General features: G+C 42.8%; 1 protein-coding gene across 1 annotated transcript in view; it reads right to left on the minus strand.

Moving 5' to 3' along the window:
* The window catches only part of LOC138667606 (uncharacterized), a 116,252-nt gene that overhangs the window by 24,482 nt on the left and 67,947 nt on the right, over nt 1–23,823 (minus strand). The window contains exons 7-9 of the mRNA XM_069755744.1: nt 23,567–23,618; nt 22,637–22,728; nt 7,086–7,223 (exon numbers count right to left, since the gene is read on the minus strand). Of these exons, the coding sequence (XP_069611845.1) occupies nt 7,086–7,223; nt 22,637–22,728; nt 23,567–23,618 (282 nt within the window). The remainder of the gene's footprint in view (nt 1–7,085; nt 7,224–22,636; nt 22,729–23,566; nt 23,619–23,823) is intronic.

Here is a 23,823-nt window from a genome sequence, read left to right on the forward strand (position 1 = left end):
TCCGAGCCCCGACGTGTGCCCAAACAGTGGTTTACCCCCACATATGGGATATCAATGTACTCAGGAAAAACTGGGCAACAAATATTGGGGTCCACTTCTCCTGTTACCCTTGTGAAAATAAAAAATTGCTTACTATAACATAATTTTTGAGGAAAGAAAAATGATTTTTTATTTTCACGGCTCTGCGTTGTAAACTTCTGTGAAGCACCTGAGGGTTCAAAGTGCTCACCACATATCTAGATAAGTTCCTTGCGGGGTCTAATTTCCAAAATGGGGTCAATTTTGGGGGCTTCTACTGTTTAGGCACATCAGGGGCTCTGCAAATGCAACGTGAAGCCTGCAGACAATTCCATCAAAGTCTGCATTTCAAAACATCACTACTTCCCTTCCGAGCCCCGACATGTGTCCAATCAGTGGTTTACCCCCACATATGGGGTATCCGCGTGCTCAGGACAAACTGGGCAACAAATATTGGGGTCCAATTTCTCCTGTTACCCTTGTGAAAATAAAAAAATTGCTTACTAAAACATCATTTTTGAGGAAATAAAAATGATTTCTTATTTTCACGGCTCTGCGTTGTAAACTTCTGTGAAGCACTTGGGGGTTCAAAGTGCTCACCACATATCTGGATAAGTTCCTTGGGGGGTCTAATTTCCAAAATGTGGTCATTTGTGGGGGGTTTCTACTGTTTAGGCACATCAGGGGCTCTGCAAACGCAACGTGACACCCGCAGACCATTCCATCAAAGTCTGCATTTCAAAAGTCACTACTTCCCTTCCGAGCCCCGACATGTGCCCAAACAGTGGTTTACCCCCACATATGGGGTATCAGTGTACTCAGGACAAACTGGGCAACAACTATTGTGGTCTAATTTCTTTTGTTACCCTTGTTAAAATAAAAAATTGCTTGCTAAAACATCGTTTTTGAGGAAAGAAAAATGATTTTTTATTTTCATGGCTCTGCGTTGTAAACTTCTGTGAAGCACTTGGGGGTCCAAAGTGCTCACCACATATCTAGATAAGTTCATTGGGGGGTCTAATTTCCTAAATGGGGTCATTTGTGGGGGGTTTCTACTGTTTAGGCACATCATGGGCTCTGCAAACGCAACATGACACCCGCAGACCATTCCATCAAAGTCTGCATTTCAAAAGTCACTACTTCCCTTCCGAGCCCCGACGTGTGCCCAAACAGTGGTTCCCCCCCCCATATGGGGTATCAGCATACTCAGGACAAACTGGCCAACAATTTTTGGGGTCCAATTTCTCCTGTTACTCTTCTGAAAATAAAAAATTGCGGGCTAAAAAATAATTTTTGAGGAAAGAAAAATGATTTTTTATTTTCACGGCTCTGCATTATAAACTTCTATGAAGCACTTGAGGGTTTGAAGTGGTCACCGCACATCTAGATTAGTTCCATGGGATGTCTAGTTTCCAAAATGGGGTCACATGTGGGGGATCTCCAATGTTTAGGCACACAGGGGCTCTCCAAACGCGACATGGTGTCCGTTAATGATTGGAGCTAATTTTTCATTCAAAAAGTCAAATGGTGCTCCTTCCCTTCCAAGCCTTGCCGTGTGCACGAACAGTGGTTTGTGACCACATATGAGGTATCGGTGTACTCAGGAGAAATCGCACAACACATTTTATGATCCATTTTATCCTGTTGCCTATGTGAAAATGAAAAAATTGAGGCTATAAGAAATTTTTTGTGAAAAAAAGTACTTTTTCATTTTTACTGATCAATTTGTGAAGCACCTGGGGGTTCAAAGTGCTCACTATGCATCTAGATAAGCTCCTTGAGGGACTAGTTTCCAAAATGGGGTCACATGTGGGGGAGCTCCAATGCTTAGGCACACAGGGGCTCTCCAAACGCGACATAGTGTCCGCTAAAGATTGGAGCCAATTTTTCATTGAAAAAGTCAAATGGCGCTACTTTCCTTCTGAGCCTTGTCGTGCGCCCAGACAGTGGTTCCCCCCACATATGAGGTATCGGCGTACTCAGGACAAATTGTACAATAATATTTGGGGTCCAATTTCTCTTTTTACCCTTGGGAAAATAAATAAATTGTTGCTAAAACATCATTTTTGTGACTAAAAAGTTAAATGTTCATTTTTTCCTTCCATGTTGCTTCTGCTGCTATGAAGTACCTGAAGGGTTAATAAACTTCTTGAATGTGGTTTTGAGTACCTTGAGGGGTGCAGTTTTTAGAATGCTGTCACTTTTGGGTATTTTCAGCTATACAGACCCCTCAAACTGACTTCAAATGTGAGGTGGTCCCTAAAAAAATGGTTTTGTAAATTTCGTTGTAAAAATTAGAAATCACTGGTCAAACTTTAACCCTTATAACTTCCTAGCAAAAAAAAATTTAGTTTCCAAAATTGTGCTGATGTAAAGTAGACATGTGGGAAATGTTATTTATTAACTATTTTGTGTCACATAACTCGCTGGTTTAACTTTCCATTTTTTTCACAAATAAATGCAAAAATTATTGACCTAACTTTACCACTACCATGAAGCCCAATATGTCATGAAAAAACGATCTCAGAACCGTTAGGATCCGTTGAAGCATTCCCGAGTTATTACCTCATAAAAGACCACTGGTCAGAATTGCAAAAAACAGCCAGGTCATTAAGGTCAAAATAGGCTGGATCATGAAGGAGTTAAAAAGAATTTAATATTCACTGCACGCATCCCGCGCCCATAATCCCTCCCTCCTCTTTGCACTGAAGCCGGCGCTGAGATGTGGGAGGGACTATGGGAGTAGTGAATATAAATTTCTCTTCAATAGTGGGCACGCTGTTAGCCGCAGCCGCTGACTTTCTGCAGTGGCTCGGCAATCAAGTGTGCCTGCTATTAAAGACCACGAATATGCACTGCTCTCCACTCCTATGGGCGTATGGGTCAGTGAATATTGGTTTCTGTTTAAGAGCTGGCACGGTAGCCGCAGACGCTGGCTTCCTGCAGTGGCTGAGCGATCTTTTGTGCCCTCTATTAAAAAGAATAATTATTCACTGCTCGCCATGTTCATGGGAGTGGAGAGCAGTGAATATTAATTTCCTTTAGTAGCGGGCCCATGTGATCGCCAGCCGCTGCAGGAAGCCATCGACTGAGGTTAGCAGTGTGCCTGCTATTCAAGAGAAATTAATATACACTGCTTCACATGCCCATAGTCCCGGGCATGGGGAGCAGGGGGTATTCCGGCATCTGTCCTCGGTTAGTAAGCAGTGCATGATGTCACTGCTATGTGCGGCTTACAAGCTGAAATTAGCTGCTGACATCAGAACAGGACGCTGGGACGGAGCACAGGGAATTTAACCCCTTCATGACCTTGGGATTTTTTGTTTTTCCGTGTTCGTTTTTCGCTCCCCTCCTTCCCAGAGCCATAACTTTTTTATTTTTCCGTCAATTTGGCCATGTGAGGGCTTATTTTTTGCAGGACGAGTTGTATTTTTGAACGACATCATTGGTTTTAGCATGTCGTGTACTAGAAAACGGGAAAAAAATTCCAAGTGCGGTGAAATTGCAAAAAAAGTGCAGTCAAACAGACTTATGTGTCCATAACTGGGAGCACTAGACACGGGGGTTACCTGCCGATGCAGGGGCTCCCTCTCTTGATAGGAATACCCCACATTTATTTTTCAGTCAGTTCCCCTGATGATTCTCCCCTATGGGAGAGGAAACGCGTAGGGAAGGTTACATTGTTTTGGTGGGTTCAATATATTAGACTGACTTGGGGACTGCCCTTGTCAGGGCGGGAGCTACACAGGGGCACGACTGGGGTAGTATAGAATTTCTCTCTCCCCCTCCCCCTAAGAATATTGTTGGATGCTCCCGCAAAGAAAAAGGACTATTTGGTGAGACAAAACCATTTTTTAATAGAGCACTGGTTATACGAGCACTTTTTTTGCACTTTACTAAATTTTAACCCTACTAACATCCTAACAAAATAAAAGGACATTTGAAAAACTATGCTGAATTAATGAAGAAATATGCAAAATTATTTCATTTTTTTACTTATTTTATGTGGTATGATTATTTGCTTTCAAGGTTTAGGCTATGTGCACACGGTCCAGAATGGTGTGCAGATTTTTCCGCACTGATTTTGGTAAATCCGCAGGTAAACCGCACTGCGGATTTACCATGGAATTACCGCTGATTTACCACGTTTTTTCCGCGTTTTTGTGCAGATTTCACCTGCGGTTTACACCTGCGGATTCCTATTAAGGAGCAGGTATAAACTGTTGCGGAATCCGCACAAAGAATTGACATGCTGCGTAAAAAACACCGCTGCGTTTCCGTGCATTTTTATCTGCAGCATGTGCACTGCAGATTTTGTTTTCCATACGTTTAAATGGTACTGTACAACGCATGGAAAACAGCTGCGGATCCACAGCGTCAAATCCGCTGCGGATCCGCAGCAAAATCCACAGTGTCAAATCTGCTGCGGATCCGCAGCAAAATCCACAGCATGTGCACATAGCTTAAAGCATCTAAAGTAAGAGCATTAAAAGTGTGAAAATTGATCTAATTTTTCAAATGTTGCTAAATGACTTTTTTTCATCAGTATTTACTCAAGAAAACCCCATGACACAATTACTAATGATAAAATTTCCCCATTAAATGTCACCTGCTTAACCCAGCAGGAAGTACGTTGGCGTCTAAAAATCACTAAAATTGACAAATCTCCGGGCCCGGATGGGATACACGAGTACTGCAGGAATTAAGTACAGTCATTGATAGACCATTATTGTTGCTGGAGTATCTGAAGAGGAATAACCTCATGACCCAGTATCAGCACGGGTTTACTAGGGACCGTTCATGTCAGACTAATCTGATCAGCTTCTATGAGGAGGTAAGTTCCGGACTGGACCAAGGGAACCCAGTGGACGTAGTGTATATGGAATTCTCACAAGCTTTTGATACGGTGCCACACAAAAGGTTGATACATAAAATGAGAATAATGGGGATAGGGGAAAATATGTGTAAGTGAGTTAAGAGCTGGCTCAGGGATAGGAAACAAAAGGTGGTTATTAATGGAGCACACTCTGACTGGGTCGCGGTTAGCAGTGGGGTACCACAGGGGTCAGTATTGGGCCCTTTTCTTTTCAACATATTAATGACATATTAACGTAGGGGTCATTCAGAGCCGAATTTCAATATTTGCAGATGACACTAAACTCTGAAGGGTAATCAATTCAGAGGAGGACAATTTTATATTACAGGATGATTTATGTAAACTAGAAACTTGGGCTGATAAATGGCAAATGAGCTTTAATGGGGAGAAATGTAAAGTCATGCACTTGGGTAGAAGTAATAAGATGAATAACTATGTGCTTAATTCTAAAACTCTGGGCAAAACCGTTAAAGAAAAAGACCTGGGTGTATGGGTGGATGACAAACTCATATTCAGTGGCCAATGTCAGGCAGCTGCTACAAAGGCAAATAAAATAATGGGATGCATTAAAAGAGGCGTAGATGCTCATGAGGAGAACATAATTTTACCTCTATACAAGTCACTAGTTAGACACTTAGAACACTGTGCACAGTTCTGGTCTCCGGTGTATAAGAAAGACATAGCTGAACTAGAGCGAGTGCACAGAAGAGCGACCAAGGTTATTAGAGGACTGGGGGGTCTGCAATACCAAGATAGGTTATTACACTTGGGGCTATTTAATTTAGAAAAACGAAGACTAAGGGGTGATCTTATTTTAATGTATAAATATATGAGAGGACAGCACAAAGACCTTTCTGATGATCTTTTTAATCATAGACCTGAGACAGGGACAAGGGGGCATCCTCTAAGTCTGGAGGAAGGAAGGTTTAAGCATAATAACAGACGCGGGTTCTTTACTGTAAGAGCAGTGAGACTATGGAACTCTCTGCCATATGATGTTGTAATGAGTGATTCATTACTTAAATTTCGGAGGGGACTGGATACCTTTCTGGAAAAATATAATGTTACAGGGTATATATACTAGATTGCTTGATAGGGCGTTGATCCAGGTAACTAGTCTGATTGCCGTATGTGGAGTCGGGAAGGAATTTTTTTTCCCCTAAAGTGGAGCTTACTATTTGCCACATGGGTTTTTTTTTTGCCTTCCTCTGGATCAACATGTTAGGGCATGTTAGGTTAGGCTATGGGTTGAACTAGATGGACATAAAGTCTTCCTTCAACCTTAATAACTATGTTACTATGAAGTACAATGAGACATGAAAATATATTCACAATCACTGGGATAAGTTTAAGTATTGCAGAGCTATTACCACATTAAGTGACACATCAGATTTAAAAAATGGGATTTGTTCATTGTCATAAATGGATTTATAGTTATACATATCAAAGGCTGGGGCCACTAGATCACTCCCTGCACCGCCTCCTGTGAACAGGTAATTGAAGCAATATGATCACTGATGGTGTAATGTCTGTATACTCTTTTGCTTCCTCTCCTGCCCAGGAACTGTGGTATGATCAGACCATGTCCCTGTATGGTCAGACACAGCTATTACATATTACACAGCAGGGGCACATGAATAAGATTATCTCAGCACAGGAAGTTATTATTATTCCAAGATCTATTGATTAAAATGAACTTTTGCTTGTGGGAAAACCCCTTTAAATCTAAAATATATTATGTTTGTTAATTTCTGTTCTAAATGTACCCACAAACCCTGAGGAGGGCGAGAATAGCTTGGTTGTGTTACCCTGCATATGCCAGAGTGCAAGAAGAGTAGCTATCAAGTGCTGGGGAAAGCTGGTTGGCATGTGGGCTAGTTTGTGCCCCTGTGCAGGCATGTCCCCGACCTATCAAAATGACGAGTGGTGGCAGCGAAAAGTGAGCTGTGGATGTGTGAACTGCCTGTGGGTGCACTTTGCTCATTGTCAGCCTATTGAGATAGATGAGTGGATGAATGTGTGAAGGAAGCTTAGTCCCCCTTTACAGTAGCATTTGAGGCATTTGTGTCACAAGCGAGTGCTATTCATAACAAACTGGTAGAAGCGGTAGTGATTGACCATGAAAGTCCAAACTGTCTGGGAGGGGTTAAAAATACTTTTATCACTAATAAATAGTGTTGAATCAACTTACCAAAATGTTGTTGAGTTGTTCCACATAGACATCTAGAGTGAGCATGGTGGCAATATAATCCTTCACAAAGCTCATTCTGTTACCTTCCACAACATCATGTTTTTGTGCTGACGTCATTTCAGTTTTTCTAACAGCAAGCTGGAATGTAATACAGGAAATACAAAATAGTGATATTTATATGGTATATAAATATATACAGGGCAGGACAATAGTTTGAACATGCCTTCTCATTTAACGATTTTTCTCTTGAAGCTTATCAAGAGAATGCCAAGAGCGTGCAAAGCAGTCATCAAAGCAAAAGGTGGCTACTTTAAAGAACCTAGAATATAAGACATAATTTCAGTTGTTTCACACTTGTTTGTTAAGTATATCCTTCCAAATGTGATAATTCATAGTTTTGATGCCTTTAGTGTGAATGTACAAATTTCATAGACATGAAAATACAGAAAAATCTTTAAATGAGAAGGTGTGGCCAAACTTTTGGTCTGTACTGTATATATATATATATATATATATATAATGTACAGGGTGGGCCATTTATATGGATACACCTAAATAAAATAAGAATGGTTGGTAATATCAACCTCCTGTCTGTGGCACATTAGTATATGGGAGGGGGAAAACTTTTCAAGATCGGTGGTGACCATGGTGGCCATTTTGAAGTCGGCCATTTTGGATCCAACTTTATTTTTTCCAATGAGAAGAGGGTCATGTGACACATCAAACTTATTGAGAATTTCACAAGAAAAACAGTGGTGTGCTTGGTTTTAACATAACTGTATTCTTTCATGAGTTATTTACAAGTTTAGGACCACTTATAAAATGTGTTCAAAGTGCTGCCCATTGTGTTGGATTGTCAATGCAACCCTCTTCTACCACTCTTGACACTGTTATGACCTGGTGGTTAGGACAATAGTGGACCTGGTGGTTAAAAGCACCCGGAAAGACCTGATAGTTACAATAACATAGGACAAGCTCTGGGAAGTGGAAACTCTGCTGATCACAATCCCTAAGCCAATCACACACACTAAAAATAGCAGTGGATTGCTCCTAACGCTCCCTATGCAACTTGTCACAGCCTCAGAAACTAGCTAGCCCTAAAGAGGAAAATAAAGCCTACCTTGCCTCAGAGAAATTTCCCAAAGGAAAAGGCAGCCCCCCACATATAATGACTGTGAGTTAAGATGGAAATGACAAACACAGAGATGAAATAGATTTAGCAAAGAGAGGCCCGACTTACTTAAACAGACAGAGGATAGAAAAGGTCACTTTGTGGTCAGCACAAAAACCTACAAAAAGCCACGCAGAGTGTGCAGGAAAAAAAAACCCTGCATCCCAGAGCTTCCAGCAAGCAAGACAATATAAACAATAGCAAGCTGGACTGAAAAATAGCAAGTAGGAAAATAGCAAGAGGAACTTAGCTTCTGCTGGAGTGAACAGGTAACTGGAACGATCCAGGAGCAAACTAGACCAGTAGAACAACATTGACAGCTGGCATCTAGCAATGATCCAAGTGGAGTTAAATAGAGTAGCCAGCTAACGAATTAAGCTCGTCACCTGTGGAAGGAAACTCAGAAACACCTACAGCCACCAGAGAAAGTCCATGGACAGAACCAGCTGAAGTACCATTCCTGACCACAGGAGGGAGCTCGACAACAGAATTCACAACAGTTCCCCCCCCCCTTGAGGAGGGGTCACCGAACCCTCACCAGAGCCCCCAGGCTGACCAGGATGAGCCAAATGAAAGGCACGAACGAGATCGGCAGCATGAACATCAGAGGCAAAAACCCAGGAATTATCTTCCTGACCATAACCCTTCCACTTGACCAGGTACTGGAGTTTCCGTCTCGAAATACGAGAATCCAAAATCTTCTCCACCACATACTCCAACTCTCCCTCAACCAACACCGGGGCAGGAGGATCAACGGATGGAACCACAGGCGCCACGTATCTCCATAACAATGACCTATGGAACACATTATGAATGGCAAAAGAAGCTGGAAGGGCCAAACGAAATGACACAGGATTGAGAACCTCCGAAATTTTATATGGACCAATGAAACGAGGCTTAAACTTAGGAGCGGAAACCTTCATAGGGACATAACGAGACGACAACCAAACCAAATCCCCAACACGAAGTCGGGGACCCACACAGCGCCGGCGGTTAGCGAAACGTTGAGCCTTCTCCTGGGACAATGTCAAATTGTCCACCACATGAGTCCAAATCTGCTGCAACCTATCCACCACAGTATCTACACCAGGACAGTCCGAAGACTCAACCTGCCCTGAAGAGAAACGAGGGTGGAAACCAGAATTGCAGAAGAAAGGCGGAACCAAAGTAGCCGAGCTGGCCCGATTATTAAGGGCGAACTCAGCCAAAGGCAAGAAGGACACCCAATCATCCTGATCAGCAGAAACAAAGCATCTCAGATATGTTTCCAAAGTCTGATTAGTTCATTCGGTTTGGCCATTTGTCTGAGGATGGAAAGCCGAGGAAAAAGACAAATCAATGCTCATCCTAGCACAAAAGGATCGCCAAAACCTCGAAACAAACTGGGAACCTCTGTCCGAAACGATGTTCTCTGGAATGCCATGTAAACGAACCACATGCTGGAAAAACAATGGCACCAAATCAGAGGAGGAAGGCAATTTAGATAAGGGTACCAAATGGACCATCTTATAAAAGCGATCACAAACCACCCAAATGACCGACATCTTTTGAGAGACAGGGAGATCCGAAATAAAATCCATAGAAACATGCGTCCAGGGCCCCTTCGGGACCGGCAAGGGCAAAAGCAACCCACTGGCATGAGAACAGCAGGGCTTAGCCCGAGCACAAGTCCCACAGGACTGCACAAAAGAACACACATCCCGTGACAAAGACGGCCACCAAAAGGATCTAGCCACCAAATCTCTGGTACCAAAGATTCCAGGATGACCAGCCAACACTGAACAATGAATCTCAGCGATAACTCTACTAGTCCATTTATCAGGGACAAACAGTTTCTCTGCTGGGCACCGGTCAGGTCTACCAGCCTGAAATTTTTGCAGCACCCGCCGCAAATCAGGGGAGATGGCAGACCAAATTACCCCCTATTTGAGAATACCCGCCGGCTCAGGAATACCCGGAGAGTCAGGCACAAAACTCCTTGACAGGGCATCAGCCTTCACATTCTTAGAGCCCGGAAGGTACGAAACCACAAAATCAAAATGGGAGAAAAATAGCGACCATCGAGCCTGTCTAGGATTCAACCGTTTGGCAGACTCAAGATAAATCAAATTCTTGTGATCTGTCAAGACCACCACGCGATGCTTGGCTCCTTCAAGCCAATGACGCCACTCCTCGAATGCCCACTTCATGGCCAACAACTCTCGATTACCAACATCATAATTGCGCTCAGCAGGCGAAAACTTTCTAGAAAAGAAAGCACATGGCTTCATCACCGAGCCATCAGAACGTCTTTGTGACAAAACAGCCCCTGCTCCAATCTCAGAAGCATCCACCTCAACCTGAAACGGGAGCGAAACATCTGGCTGGCACAACACAGGGGCAGAAGAAAAACGATGCTTCAATTCCTGAAAAGCTTCCACAGCCGCAGAAGACCAATAAACCACATCAGCACCCTTCTTGGTCAAATCAGTCAACGGTTTAGCAACAGTAGAAAAATTAGCGATGAAGCGACAATAAAAATTAGCAAAGCCCAGGAATTTCTGCAGGCTTTTCACAGATGTCGGCTGAGTCCAATCGTAAATGGCCTGGACTTTAACAGGATCCATCTCGATAGTAGAAGGGGAAAAAATGAACCCCAAAAATGAAACCTTCTGAACTCCAAAGAGACCCTTTGACCCCTTTACAAACAAGGAATTCGCACGAAGGACCTGGAACACCATTCTGACCTGCTTTACATGAGACTCCCAATCATCCGAAAAGACCAAAATATCATCCAAATACACAATCAGGAATTTATCCAGGTACTCTCGGAAGATGTCATGCATAAAGGACTGAAACACTGATGGAGCATTGGAAAGCCCGAATGGCATAACCAGGTACTCAAAATGGCCCTCGGGCGTATTAAATGCTGTTTTCCATTCATCGCCCTGTTTAATACGCACAAGATTATGCGCCCCTCGAAGGTCTATCTTGGTGAACCAACTAGCCCCTTTAATACGAGCAAACAAATCAGACAGCAACGGCAAAGGATACTGAAATTTAACTGTAATTTTATTAAGAAGGCGGTAATCAATACAAGGTCTCAAAGAACCATCCTTCTTGGCCACAAAAAAGAACTCTGCTCCTAACGGTGATGACGACGGGCGAATATGGCCTTTCTCCAAGGATTCCTTTATATAACTCTGCATAGTGGCGTGTTCTGGCACAGACAAATTGAACAATCGGCCCTTAGGAAACTTACTACCAGGAATCAAATTAATTGCACAATCGCAGTCCCTATGAGGAGGTAGGGCACTGGCTTTGGGCTCATCAAATACATCCCGATAATCCGACAAAAACTCCGAAACTTCAGAAGGAGTGGAAGACGAGATCAACAAAAATGGAACATCACCATGTACCCCCTGGCAACCCCAGCTGGACACAGACATAGATTTCCAGTCCAATACTGGATTATGAACCTGTAGCCATGGTAACCCCAAAACGACCACATCATGCAGATTATGCAACACCAAAAAGCGGATATCCTCCTGATGTGCAGGAGCCATGCACATGGTCAATTGGGTCCAGTACTGAGGCTTATTCTTGGCCAAAGGCATAGCATCAATTCCTCTCAATGGAATAGGATACTGTAAAGGCTCCAAGAAAAAACCACAGCGCCTAGCATACTCCAAGTCCATCAAATTCAGGGCAGTGCCTGAATCCACAAATGCCATGACAGAGTAGGATGACAAAGAGCAAATCAGAGTAACAGACAATAGAAATTTAGACTGTACCGTACCAATGGTGGCAGACCTAGCGAACCGCTTAGTGTGCTTAGGACAATCGGAGATAGCATGAGTGGAATCACCACAGTAAAAACACAGCCCATTCCGACGTCTGTGTTCTTGTCGTTCAGCTCTGGTCAAAGTCCTATCACATTGCATAGGCTCAGGCCCATGCTCAGATAGTACCGCCAAATGGTGCACAGCTCTACGCTCACGCAAGCGTCGATCGATCTGAATGGCCAAAGACATAGACTCATTCAGACCAGCAGGCATGGGAAATCCCACCATGACATCCTTAAGGGCTTCAGAGAGACCTTTTCTGAAGATCGCTGCCAGGGCACATTCATTCCACTGAGTGAGCACAGACCACTTTCTAAACTTCTGACAATATATCTCCGCTTCATCCTGACCCTGACGCAAAGCCAGCAAGATTTTCTCTGCCTGATCCACTGAATTAGGTTCGTCATAAAGCAATCCAAGCACCAGGAAAAACGCATCAACATCACGCAATGCCGGATCTCCTGGCGCAAGGGAAAATGCCCAGTCTTGAGGGTCACCATGCAACAATGAAATAATGATCCTTACTTGTTGAACAGGATCACCTGAGGAGCGAGGTTTCAAGGCCAGAAACAATTGACAATTATTCTTGAAATTCAAGAACTTAGATCTGTCACCAAAAAACAAATCAGGAATTGGAATCCTAGGCTCTGACATCGGATTCTGAACCACAAAATCTTGAATGTTTTGTACCCTTATAGTGAGATTATCCGTCATAGAGGACAGACCTTGCATGTCCATGTCTACACCTGTGTCCCGAACCACCCAGAGGTAAAGGGGAAAAGAGAGACAAAACACGCTGCAAAGAAAAAAAAATGGTCTCAGAGCTTCTCTTATCCCTCTATTGAGATGCATTAATACTTTGGGCCAGCTGTACTGTTATGACCTGGTGGTTAGGACAATAGTGGACCTGGTGGTTAAAAGCACCCGGAAAGACCTGATAGTTACAATAACATAGGACAAGCTCTGGGAAGTGGAAACTCTGCTGACCGCAATCCCTAAGCCTATCACACACACTAAAAATAGCCATGGATTGCTCCTAACGCTCCCTATGCAACTCGTCACAGCTTCAGAAACTAGCTAGCCCTAAAGAGGAAAATAAAGCCTACCTTGCCTCAGAGAAATTTCCCAAAGGAAAAGGCAGCCCCCCCACATATAATGACTGTGAGTTAAGATGGAAATGACAAACACAGAGATGAAATAGATTTAGCAAAGAGAGGCCCGACTTACTTAAACAGACAGAGGATAGAAAAGGTCACTTTGCGGTCAGCACGAAAACCTACAAAAAGCCACGCAGAGTGTGCAGGAAAAAAAATCCTTCCGCACCGACTCACGGTGCGGAAGAGCCACCCTGCATCCCAGAGCTTCCAGCAAGCAAGACAATATAAACAATAGCAAGCTGGACTGAAAAATAGCAAATAGGAAAATAGCAAGAGGAACTTAGCTTCTGCTGGAGTGAACAGGTAACCGGAACGATCCAGGAGCAAACTAGACCAGTAGAACAACATTGACAGCTGGCATCTAGCAATGATCCAAGTGGAGTTAAATAGAGTAGCCAGCTAACGAATTAAGTTCGTCACCTGTGGAAGGAAACTCAGAAACACCCACAGCCACCAGAGAAAGTCCATGGACAGAACCAGCCGAAGTACCATTCCTGACCACAGGAGGGAGCTCGACAACAGAATTCACAACATGACACACTGATAGCAACACCGCAGAAGAAATGCTAGCACTGGCTTCCAGTATCCATTGTTTCAGATGCTGCACATCTCGTATCTTCACAGCATAGACAACTGCCTTCAGATGACCCCAGCATCTGAAACAATGGATACTGGAAGCCTGTGCGCTTGAGCGCACTTCATTCTATGTGCATATCATTATTTACATAGGGCGATGTGTGCTGGGAGAAATGAATTTTAAGCAATCTTATAAAATATTTATACATACAAGCATTTTGCTCATTCTTACGGTTTTCGGCATCCTGCTTAGACAGGTCAATAGTTGGGAAATGAGTGTTTCTAGGAACACTCATTACTGATAATTGTTCAGTGTAAGTGACTCTTAAGTCTCCCGTGAAAAACCCTCCAGTCATAATTAGGTAATCTGTTATTACCAATATGTTGTATTGGCATCATATTGGTTTCTTTGATACTGGTTGGGCTCACACCATGGCAAAGGTCCCTCCACTGGCCTTTGACAGGGAAAGAACATGGTAAAACAGCCTCACCCATCCCAAAATATAATGTTTTGGTATATCCTGGTTTCTCCCCCTTTCCTTTGTATTTTGGTTTCTATCCATTGATGTCATGTTAGGGTGAGCTTTGCAGGATTTATAAGAGTTCTAGTTTATTCCATTTGATGTTGCTACATGAAAGTCATGAAAGTCAGCCTGGAGCCTTCCCTAATTAACTACTAAGGACTTTGTGTGTGAAGATTTCCTTTCAAAAGACTGTTGTACTTGGGGTTTCAGTGCCTGAAGATCACAGAAGAAGAAGACGTCGGACCTTGTCATGGAGGAGCTCCTCTGCTGTTTCATAAAAAGAGCTTAAACCAGTGACAGTGAGGAGTCATTGAGGTGCTGTCTCAGTGAATCAGCAAAGATTCCATTGGTGGTGCAGGCTACCTGGACACAGTGTTCAAAAGTCGAAGATCCAGTTCTGGCTCCTGCAGACATGCACCAGGATATGATGGGGATGTCAATTCAAGAGGGGACGAGACCACAGTATGAAGACATCAAAGGGCCAGGTCAAGTGCAGATTATGAATATGGAAGAAGAAGAAGAGATGCTGGTGAAGAGAATTCAGAGGAGCCATCATGTTTACACTCCATCTCCCCATAGTGCTAGTAGGCATTGAGTGACGAGCGTGAACAGTTCTGCAGAAAATTAATAATTCAAATCTATTATCTGCATGTGTTTTAATGGTATGTACTTTTTTCATTGCTTTATCACGTCCAACTGATTATCTCATCCTGCTGCCAATGTGTGGACTGATACGGGTGAGAGTAGTTAACCCAAAAGCTCCCAGGAATATGGTTAATTTTCAAATACAGTACCAATGATTGATAAGGTATCTGAGGTTTTAGAATCTAACATCATATAGTCATTTAGCTGTGAAATTATTCTGCTGGGATCCCATTTATAGCCTCATTTTAAAGGACAAAATTTGGCGCAATGAGTATAGTGACTTGTTATCATTATTGCCCTCATCAAGAGAATTTATAAAAATAGATAAAAAGAAGATAAAGAGGAAGATGATTGAAAACGATCAGCACTCAGATAATTTCAACAATTGGCTGCATGGTATTTTGTGTATATGCTGCAGTTTTAGGAGAAAAGCAACCACATAAATGTTGTGGCCTTTTTCAGCACAATGATATTGTTTTGGAAATGTTCCGCAACTTTGGGGATATGGCATGATTTCACTATGATAAAGCATTCAGACAAAAACTGAGAAGGGGCGCAAAGGACATTGAATTATGGTTAAACCTAATGCTCCCACAAAGGAATTGTGTCTCATACTGGTATTAGCAAAATGGATTGTTTTGTCTTCAACGAATCCCAATGTAAATGATTAAACAACTGCAGATATATGCATGAATGTTATTTTTTGGGGGACCAAATCAATAATTTAAAAAATCAAGTCAAACTGGCTTTAGCAACATAACAGAGTTAAAAGCTGGTTGCAATTTATTTTTTTCGCCGCCAGATAAGATCCCTGTTAACCTCACAGGGGAGCAAAGCCTGCTCATGGGGTAAGAAGCAAACAGTGGACACACAAGTCAGCAAAAGCACTCAACCAACTCCTCTCCGGAGGTGCCGGAATTCTAATGGCTAGATGCCAGCCCTGAATTTATTTAGACAATCTTCTCTCCGGAGAACTGGAATTCTAATGGCTTATCACCGACCCTGAGCACATGCTGTTAAAGACCACACTGTTGCAAAGTCCCATACACATGAAAAGAGATTGATACTAGAGCGCCCGCATGTGCCTCTGAGACCCTTTTATATGTCCAGCTCATATCCAGTCGGACAGGACCTTGCTCGCGGACCAATTTGGAGCTGCCACATCACCAGAGCAGCTGACGACCGACCACCAATGAGACGTCACCACATCACGAGCATGCTCAGTAGGGTGATCTCTGGACTTAGTCACCAGAGTGTTCACTCGTTGCTGCTTACCACTGGTTACCATAAGCTTGGCTGAAGAGCCAGCAGTAATAAGACGAACAGCACGAGCCTGAGCAAGACGCTGAGACCGACGTCTATGCTCAGCAGCACCCGCAGCGACCAAAGCAGAATGGGAGACCACTGATGCAGGAAAGGCTTGGGATCTACCCTGTGCAGCAGGAGAATCTTGGTGCCTAACACTCTGCGTCCCATCTTGACTGAAAAAAACAGAAATGTAGACATTTTTGCAAATTTAAAAAAAAAAAGAAAAACTGAAATATCACATGGTCTTAAGTATTCAGACCCCTTTGCTCAGTATTGAGTAGAAGCACCCTTTTGAACTAGTACAGCCATGAGTCTTCTTGGGAATGATGCAACCAGTTTTTCACACCTGGATATGAGGATTCTCTGCCATTCCTCCTTGCAGATCCTCTTCAGTTCCATCAGGTTGGATGGTGAATGTTGGAATGTTGGTGGACAGCCATTTTCAGGTCTCTTCTGAGATGCTCAATTGGGTTTAGGTCAGGGTTCTGGCTGGGTCAGTCTAGAATGGTCACAGAGTTGTTCTGAAGCCACTCCTTTGTTATTGCAACTGTGTGCTTAGGGTCACTGTCTTGTTGGAAGGTGAACATTTGGCCAAGTCTGAGGTCCAGAGCACTCTGGAAGATATCTCGGTACTTGACCGCATTCATGTTTCCTTCAATTGCAAACAGTCGTCCTGTCCCTGCAGCTGAAAAACATCCCCATAGCATGATGCTGCCACCACCATGTTTCACTGTTGGGATTGTATTGGGCAGGTGATGAGCAGTGCCTGGATTTCTCCACACACACTGCTTAGAATTATCACCACAAAGTTTTATCTTTGTTTCATCAGACCAGAGAATCTTATTTCACATAGTCTGGGAGTTTATCATCTGTTTTTAGCAAACTCTATGCGGGCTTTTATATGTCTTGCGCTGAGGAGAGGCTTCCGTTGGACCACTCTGCCAAAAAGGCTCGACTGGTGGAGGGCTGCAGTGATAGTTGACTTTGTGGAACTTTCTCCAATCTCCCTACTGCATCTGTGGAGCTCAGCCACAGTGATCTTGGGTTCTTCTTTACCTCTCTCATCAAGGCTCTTCTCCCATGATTGCTCAGTTTGGCTGGACAGCCACGTCTAGGAAGACTTCTGGTGGTCCCAAACTTCTTCCATTTAAGGATTATGGAGGCCACTGTGCTCCTAGGAACCTTGAGTACTGTAGAAATTCTTTTGTAGCCTTGGCCAGATGTGTGCCTTGCCCCAATTCTGTTTTTGAGCTCTTTGGCCACTTCATTTGACCTCGTGATTCTCATTTGGTCTGACATGCACTGTGAGCTGTAAGGTCTTACATAGACAGGTGTGTGCCTTTCCAAATCAAGTTCTATCAGTTTAATTAAACACCGCTGGACTCCAATGAAGGAGTAGAACTATCTCAAGGAGGATCACACGGAAGTGGACAGCATGTGACTTAAATATGAGTGTCTGAGCAAAGGGTCTGAATACTTATGAACATGTGACATTTCAGTTTTTCTTTTTTAACACATTTGCAAAAATTTCTACATGTCTGTTTCTCTTTTTAGTCAAGATGGGATGCAGAGTGTACATTAATAAGAATAAAATGAAGTTTTTTCAATTTACCAAATGGCTGCAATGAAACAAAGAGTCAAAAATATAAAGGGGTCTGAATACTTTCCGTACCCACTGTAGCAATATTGTTTATTTATTCTCTAATGAAAAAGGAATTGGGTTTTTCCTCCATGTTAAAGGTGATCGCAAGTGTGCAATTTTTTCTAAAAATGTTTGGTTTTAAGTCCTTCTCAAGTTGTTTTGCAGTAAAATAAATGATCAAAGGTTGTTGTAGGAATGTTCTAGTCCAAGAAAAGAGAAGGCCCATTCCATTGGATTTGTTGTGTGAATTATGCTCTTCACCCAGTAAAGTCTGTACTTCTTGGTATGAGTCACAGTTGTTCAAAACGGATTTTGTTAAGGCATTTTTTGCAGCTTTAAGATTAGGTGAAAGCTAAAGATTGGAATGATCCTTTGTTACTGGAGGACATGTTACTGAAATCAGAGTATATTAATATTTTTATAAAAAGGTCCAAAACAGACCTATCAGGAAAAAGTACCATAAATGGATTAAAATTAATAAATGTCAGTTCAGACTTATGTCTGGTAGAAACAACTAGGACATGGCTTTTAGTTAGGTCTAAGGTCGAAGGTCTAAGGCTGCATCAAGATGTCTAGACCACTTAAACTTAGGGTCTTTGAAAAACTATACTCATTCCTTTTTGGATAAGAGCAGCTACCGAAACAGAATGAAGGGGTTAAGAGAAAGATATAACAATGAAATTTGGGATGTTGGGATTCTGAAATGTATAAAATATATACAGTTATATGAAAAAGTTTGGGCACCCCTATTAATCTTAAGCTTAATGTTTTATAAAAATAGTTTTTTTTTGCAACAGCTATTTCAGTTTCATACATCTAATAACTGTTGGACACAGTAATGTTTCTGCCTTGAAATGAGGTTTATTGTTCTAACAGAAAATGTGCAATCTGCATTCAAACAAAATTTGACAGGTGCATAAGTATGGGCACCCCACCAGAAAAGTGACATTAATATTTAGTAGATCCTCCTTTTGCAAAAATAAAAGCCTCTAGTCGCTCCCTGTAGCTTTTAATGAGTTCCTGGATCCTGGATGAAGGTATTTTTGACCATTCCTCTTTATAAAACAATTACAGTTCAGTTAAGTTTGATGGTCGCCGAGCATGGACAGCCCTCTTCAAATGATCCCACAGATGTTCAATGATATTCAGGTCTGGGGACTGGGATGGCCATTCCAGAACAGTGTAATTGTTCCTCTGCATGAATGCCTGAGAAGATTTGGAGCAGTGTTTTGGATCATTGTCTTGCTGAAAGATCCATCCCCTGCGTAACTTCAACTTTGTCACTGATTCATGAACATTATTGTCAAGAATCTGCTGATACTGAGAGGAATCCATGCGTCCCTCAACTTTAACAAGATTCCCGGTGCCGGCATTGGCCACACAGCCCCAAAGCATGATGGAACCTCCACCAAATTTTACTGTGGGTAGCAAGTGTTTTTCTTGGAATGCTGTGTTTTTTGGCCGCCATGCATAACGCCTTTTTGTATGACCAAACAACTTAATCTTGGTTTCATCAGTCCACAGGACCTTCTTCCAAAAAGAAATTGGCTTCTCCAAATGAGCTTTTGCATACCTCAGCCGACTCTGTTTGTGACGTGCTTGCAGAAACTGCTTCTTTCGCATCACTCTCCCATACAGCTTCTCCTTGTGCAAAGTGGAGGTCTGAGGATTGTCCTTGACTGATCTCACCATTCTTCTTCTCTGCCTTTCTGATGTTTTTCTTGGCCTGCCACTTCTGGCCTTAAAAAGAACTGTACATGTGTTTTTCCATTTCCTTACTATGTTCCTCACAGTGGAAATTGACAGGTTAAATCTCTGAGACTGCTTTTTGTATCCTTCCCTTGAACAACTATGTTGAATAATCTTTGTTTTCAGATCATTAGACAGTTGTTTTGAGGAGCCCATGATGCCACTCTTCAGAGGAGATTCAAACAGGAGAACAACTTGCAAGTGGCCACTTTAAGTAGCTTTTCTCATGATTGCATACACCTGGCTATGAAGTTCAAAGCTCAATGAGGTTAGAAAACCAAAATAAAAGTGCTTTAGTAAGACAGTAAAATGTAGGTAGGAGTATTTAAAACAAGAAAATGATAAGGGTGCCCATACTTATGCACCTCTCAAATTTTGTTTGAATGCAGATTGCACATTTTCTGTTAGTACAATAAACCTCATTTCAAGGCAGAAACATTACTGTGTCCAACAGTTATTAGATATATGAAACTGAAATAGCTGTTGCAAAAAAAACAATTTTTATAAAACATTAAGCTTAAGATTAATAGGGGTGCCAAACTTTTTCATATAACTGTATCAAGCCGAATTTATAATTACAGTTTAACTATCAATTTTCTTGTAGGCAAGAAGCTAATTTTCTGGACATTAGGACATTCTTTTATATTTTGGGCCCAGAAGAGGGCTTCTGTAAGAAGTTAAGCAGAGAACCTGTCTGACACCAGTTTGTAAGTTAATTTGGTTTGGTATCAAGGGTCTTAGATAAAAAGGTGTTGTTCAAGAGTTCAGCGAATTAAAGAATTCTTGGCCTATCTATTCTATGGGCAAAGTAAAAACTTGAGATCTATTGAAGGAAACAAAGAATGACATTTTCCTAATTAAATGTTGGTTACCCAAAACAGTTGTAATTTTTTTTCAAGATAATTGCTAGATTGCCTTGGCATGTTAAAAAGTTGGTGTCACGCTCACTCCCTGACTGATGGGCATGAGCCAAGGGGGTTTGTGACCCCACTGTACCACGAATCAAACTACCCTGGAAGGGGCGTGACTATGACAGCTGCCTTGGTCTTTGCTGGAGCCTCTGATGGTGAGGTAAGACTTGTGCGGCAGGCAGCTGCCAGGTGCTACTCCAGGGTGGCTGTGGCTGCTGATCCCACTTGGAGAACAGGAACACTAGGACAGGTGCGGGCATCAGGCAGGACTGGCAGAAGAGCACGGCTGAAACTCAGATGAGTAGGCTGGCATGGCTGAGACACAGGGCTGGCAGAGACACAGGGCTGGCAGGTATGGCAGAGGCACAGGGCTGGCAGGTACGGCAGAGACACAGGGCTCGCAGGTACAGCAGAGACACAGGGCTGACAGTTATGGCAGAGACAAAGGGCTGGCAGGCACGGCAGAGACACAGGGCTGGCAGGTATGGCAGAGACACAGCGCAGGCTGTTGTGGTGTATGAAGGAACAGGTTGGGACCTGTTCACACAGGAGGTGCAGGTAAGGAAACAGGCCGAAAGGAAAGGAGTATGAAGGAACAGGTTTGGGACCTGTTCACTCAGGAAGAGAACTGCAAGGCTGCGGATAGGAGCAGTAGAGCAGCAAGAGAAAGAGCAGAAACAGAAGCTAAGCAGAGCAGAACCGCAAGGAATGCAGAGGGGAGCTGCAGCAAGAGATTTCTGCAGCAGGAGGAGCAGAGCAGAGTAGAACGGAGCAGAACCGCAGGAGTGCGGAGCAGAGGCAAAGCCACAGAGAGACAAGGGTAGAACTACAAAGTGCAGAGCCAAGAGCAGAAAGAAGACACAGAGTGCAAAGCTAAAAGCCAAGAGCAAAGCAAAGGCATAGAGTGCAGAGACAAGAGCAGAGGAAGCCCCAGAGTGCAGAGCAAAGTCACAGGTAGCAGAGTAAGAAGCCAAGCAACCTTGCAGAGTGCGGAGCCAAGAGCAGAGCAGAGAGGCACTGCAGGGAAAGAAACCACAGACAAGGAGACAGAGATTGGTCAAAGTTCAGACAAGGTAATGGAACAAGACAAGGTATAAGAACAAAGACACAGGGACCAGGATATACAGCCTCCTGGAGGGCAGACAAACAAGATACAAGGCAAAGCAAGGAGAACAGCCTTCAAAGAAGGCAAGACACAGAGCAAGGCCTGGCAGCTCAGAAGCTAAACACAAACTGAGCTAACACATTGCACAGGTCCAGTCCACTGGGTGGAGCTGCACTAAATACTGGAGGCCTCTTGGTAATTGGTCAGGAACAGATTAGAACAGATTAGATAGGTGCACCTGATTCCTATAAGAACCAGAGAGTTCAGGCGCCGCCCCTCTATGCACACAGCCAGGAAGCATGCAGAGAGCAGAGGCACAGAATATGGAGCTGGCAAGAAACAGAAACCACAACATGACCTGGAGCAGTGGGTAAGATAGTGTGAGAGATGAGAGGCCATGCCATGATGCCAGCAGAGTTGTTACAGTTTGCCTTTTTGGAAAAAAATAGGAAAAGAGTGAACAGATAGTTAGAAAGTTTTCTAGAGTTACAAGGTTGTTTCTCCTATTGGCATCAGGATTTGGAGGATTCATGGGGAGGCTGTACAGAGTAGATTTAGTCCACATTTCTGATTCTGATAGGCATTGATCTTTTTAATGTCGGTATTCATAATATGGTTGAGAAAGTGCTGCAGTGTTTGGGAGTGCCAAGTAGCCGGCTAGATAGCTTGTAGGTTAGTCACCCTAATTGAGTTAGGGCCGACATAGTAAAGTTTGAATTTTTTGATTAATTAAATGTAGTTTATTATTAATATTGAAACTAAACTAATTATTTTATTGATGTTACCTTTAATAAACATTGTGACCATATTTATCCATATAAGCTTGTTTGTGTTGTTTATAGTTTATTCGGTTTATGGTTTGCTGGGGCTTGTGTTACCATCGTAATGCCCACCTATATTTTCATGATATGTGTTTTGAAGTGTCCATTTCATACTTACATTAAATTGTAATTCCATACAGCCAGGGATGCTTTGGGTAACAGATTTAATAACTAGGTTTTTATCACCTGTGGGATCAATGATCAAATAATCTGCAAAAAAAATAAGAGAAGAATTGTTTTACTGCCTGTGCAAAGCTGCTTACACCATTTATATCTTTATTTGTACTGGTTGCCATAAAACTGACTCTATGAAATAAATTTACCAGAAATGGAGTGGTTGAACATGTAATTCATGAATGCAATCACAGTTACAGTGCCTCACCTTGTACAAATATTCTGTTTTCTGCCATAGCCCTATGTTTAAATCCCCTTTTCAAGGCAGAATGGCTAGTTGGCACTCCTTTCTGGCACATGGGGTTAAAGACCTGCATGCCCCATACTAACAATGACTCTACATAAATGGGAAGGGTCCGCTGAAGGTCCGGGCTGCTCTCATTCTGCCTCTACTTGCACTAGTTTCCTAATTTAAAGGGAACCTGTCACCTGAATTTGGCGGGGCCGGTTTTCGGTCATATGGGTGGAGTTTTCGGGTGTTTGATTCACCCTTTCCTTACCCGCTGGCTGCATGCTGGCCGCAATATTGGATTGAAGTTCATTCTATGTCCTCCGTAGTACACGCCTGCGCAAGGCAATCCTTGTGCAGGCGTGTACTACGGAGGACATAGAATGACCTACAATCCAATATTGCGGCCAGCATGCAGCCAGCGGGTAAGGAAAGGGTGAATCAAACACCCGAAAACTCCGCCCATATGACCGAAAACCGGCCCCGCCAAATTCAGGTGACAGGTTCCCTTTAAGGATAGATGTACTAGTATCAGGACCTGGGGCAGAGGTGACCTCAAACTGATGCTATAAGGGTCACATACTATCTGACAGTTATTGTAGTGGTTTGTGAGCTTGATTTTTGTCCTCCAATGACTTTACGTACCCTTCCAATTTTCATTCATATTGTCAACCGTTTGGCGAGCAATACTGCAAAGCTAAAAAAATCAATATATTAGTGAAGCAAATATGGTTAGATGGAGAGCTAAAATGAAATGGAAAAAATACTTCAGTACATAGTGTATAAAACATTTGACCTGATTCTAATGTACTGTACATTTGAAGGATAGTTGTCTATTTATAGCCATGGATAGGGTTGAGCGAAATGGGTCGTTCATTTTCAAAAGTCACCGACTTTTGGCA

The sequence above is a fragment of the Ranitomeya imitator genome, chromosome 2 (assembly GCF_032444005.1).
Source record: "Ranitomeya imitator isolate aRanImi1 chromosome 2, aRanImi1.pri, whole genome shotgun sequence".
NCBI lineage: Eukaryota > Metazoa > Chordata > Amphibia > Anura > Dendrobatidae > Ranitomeya > Ranitomeya imitator.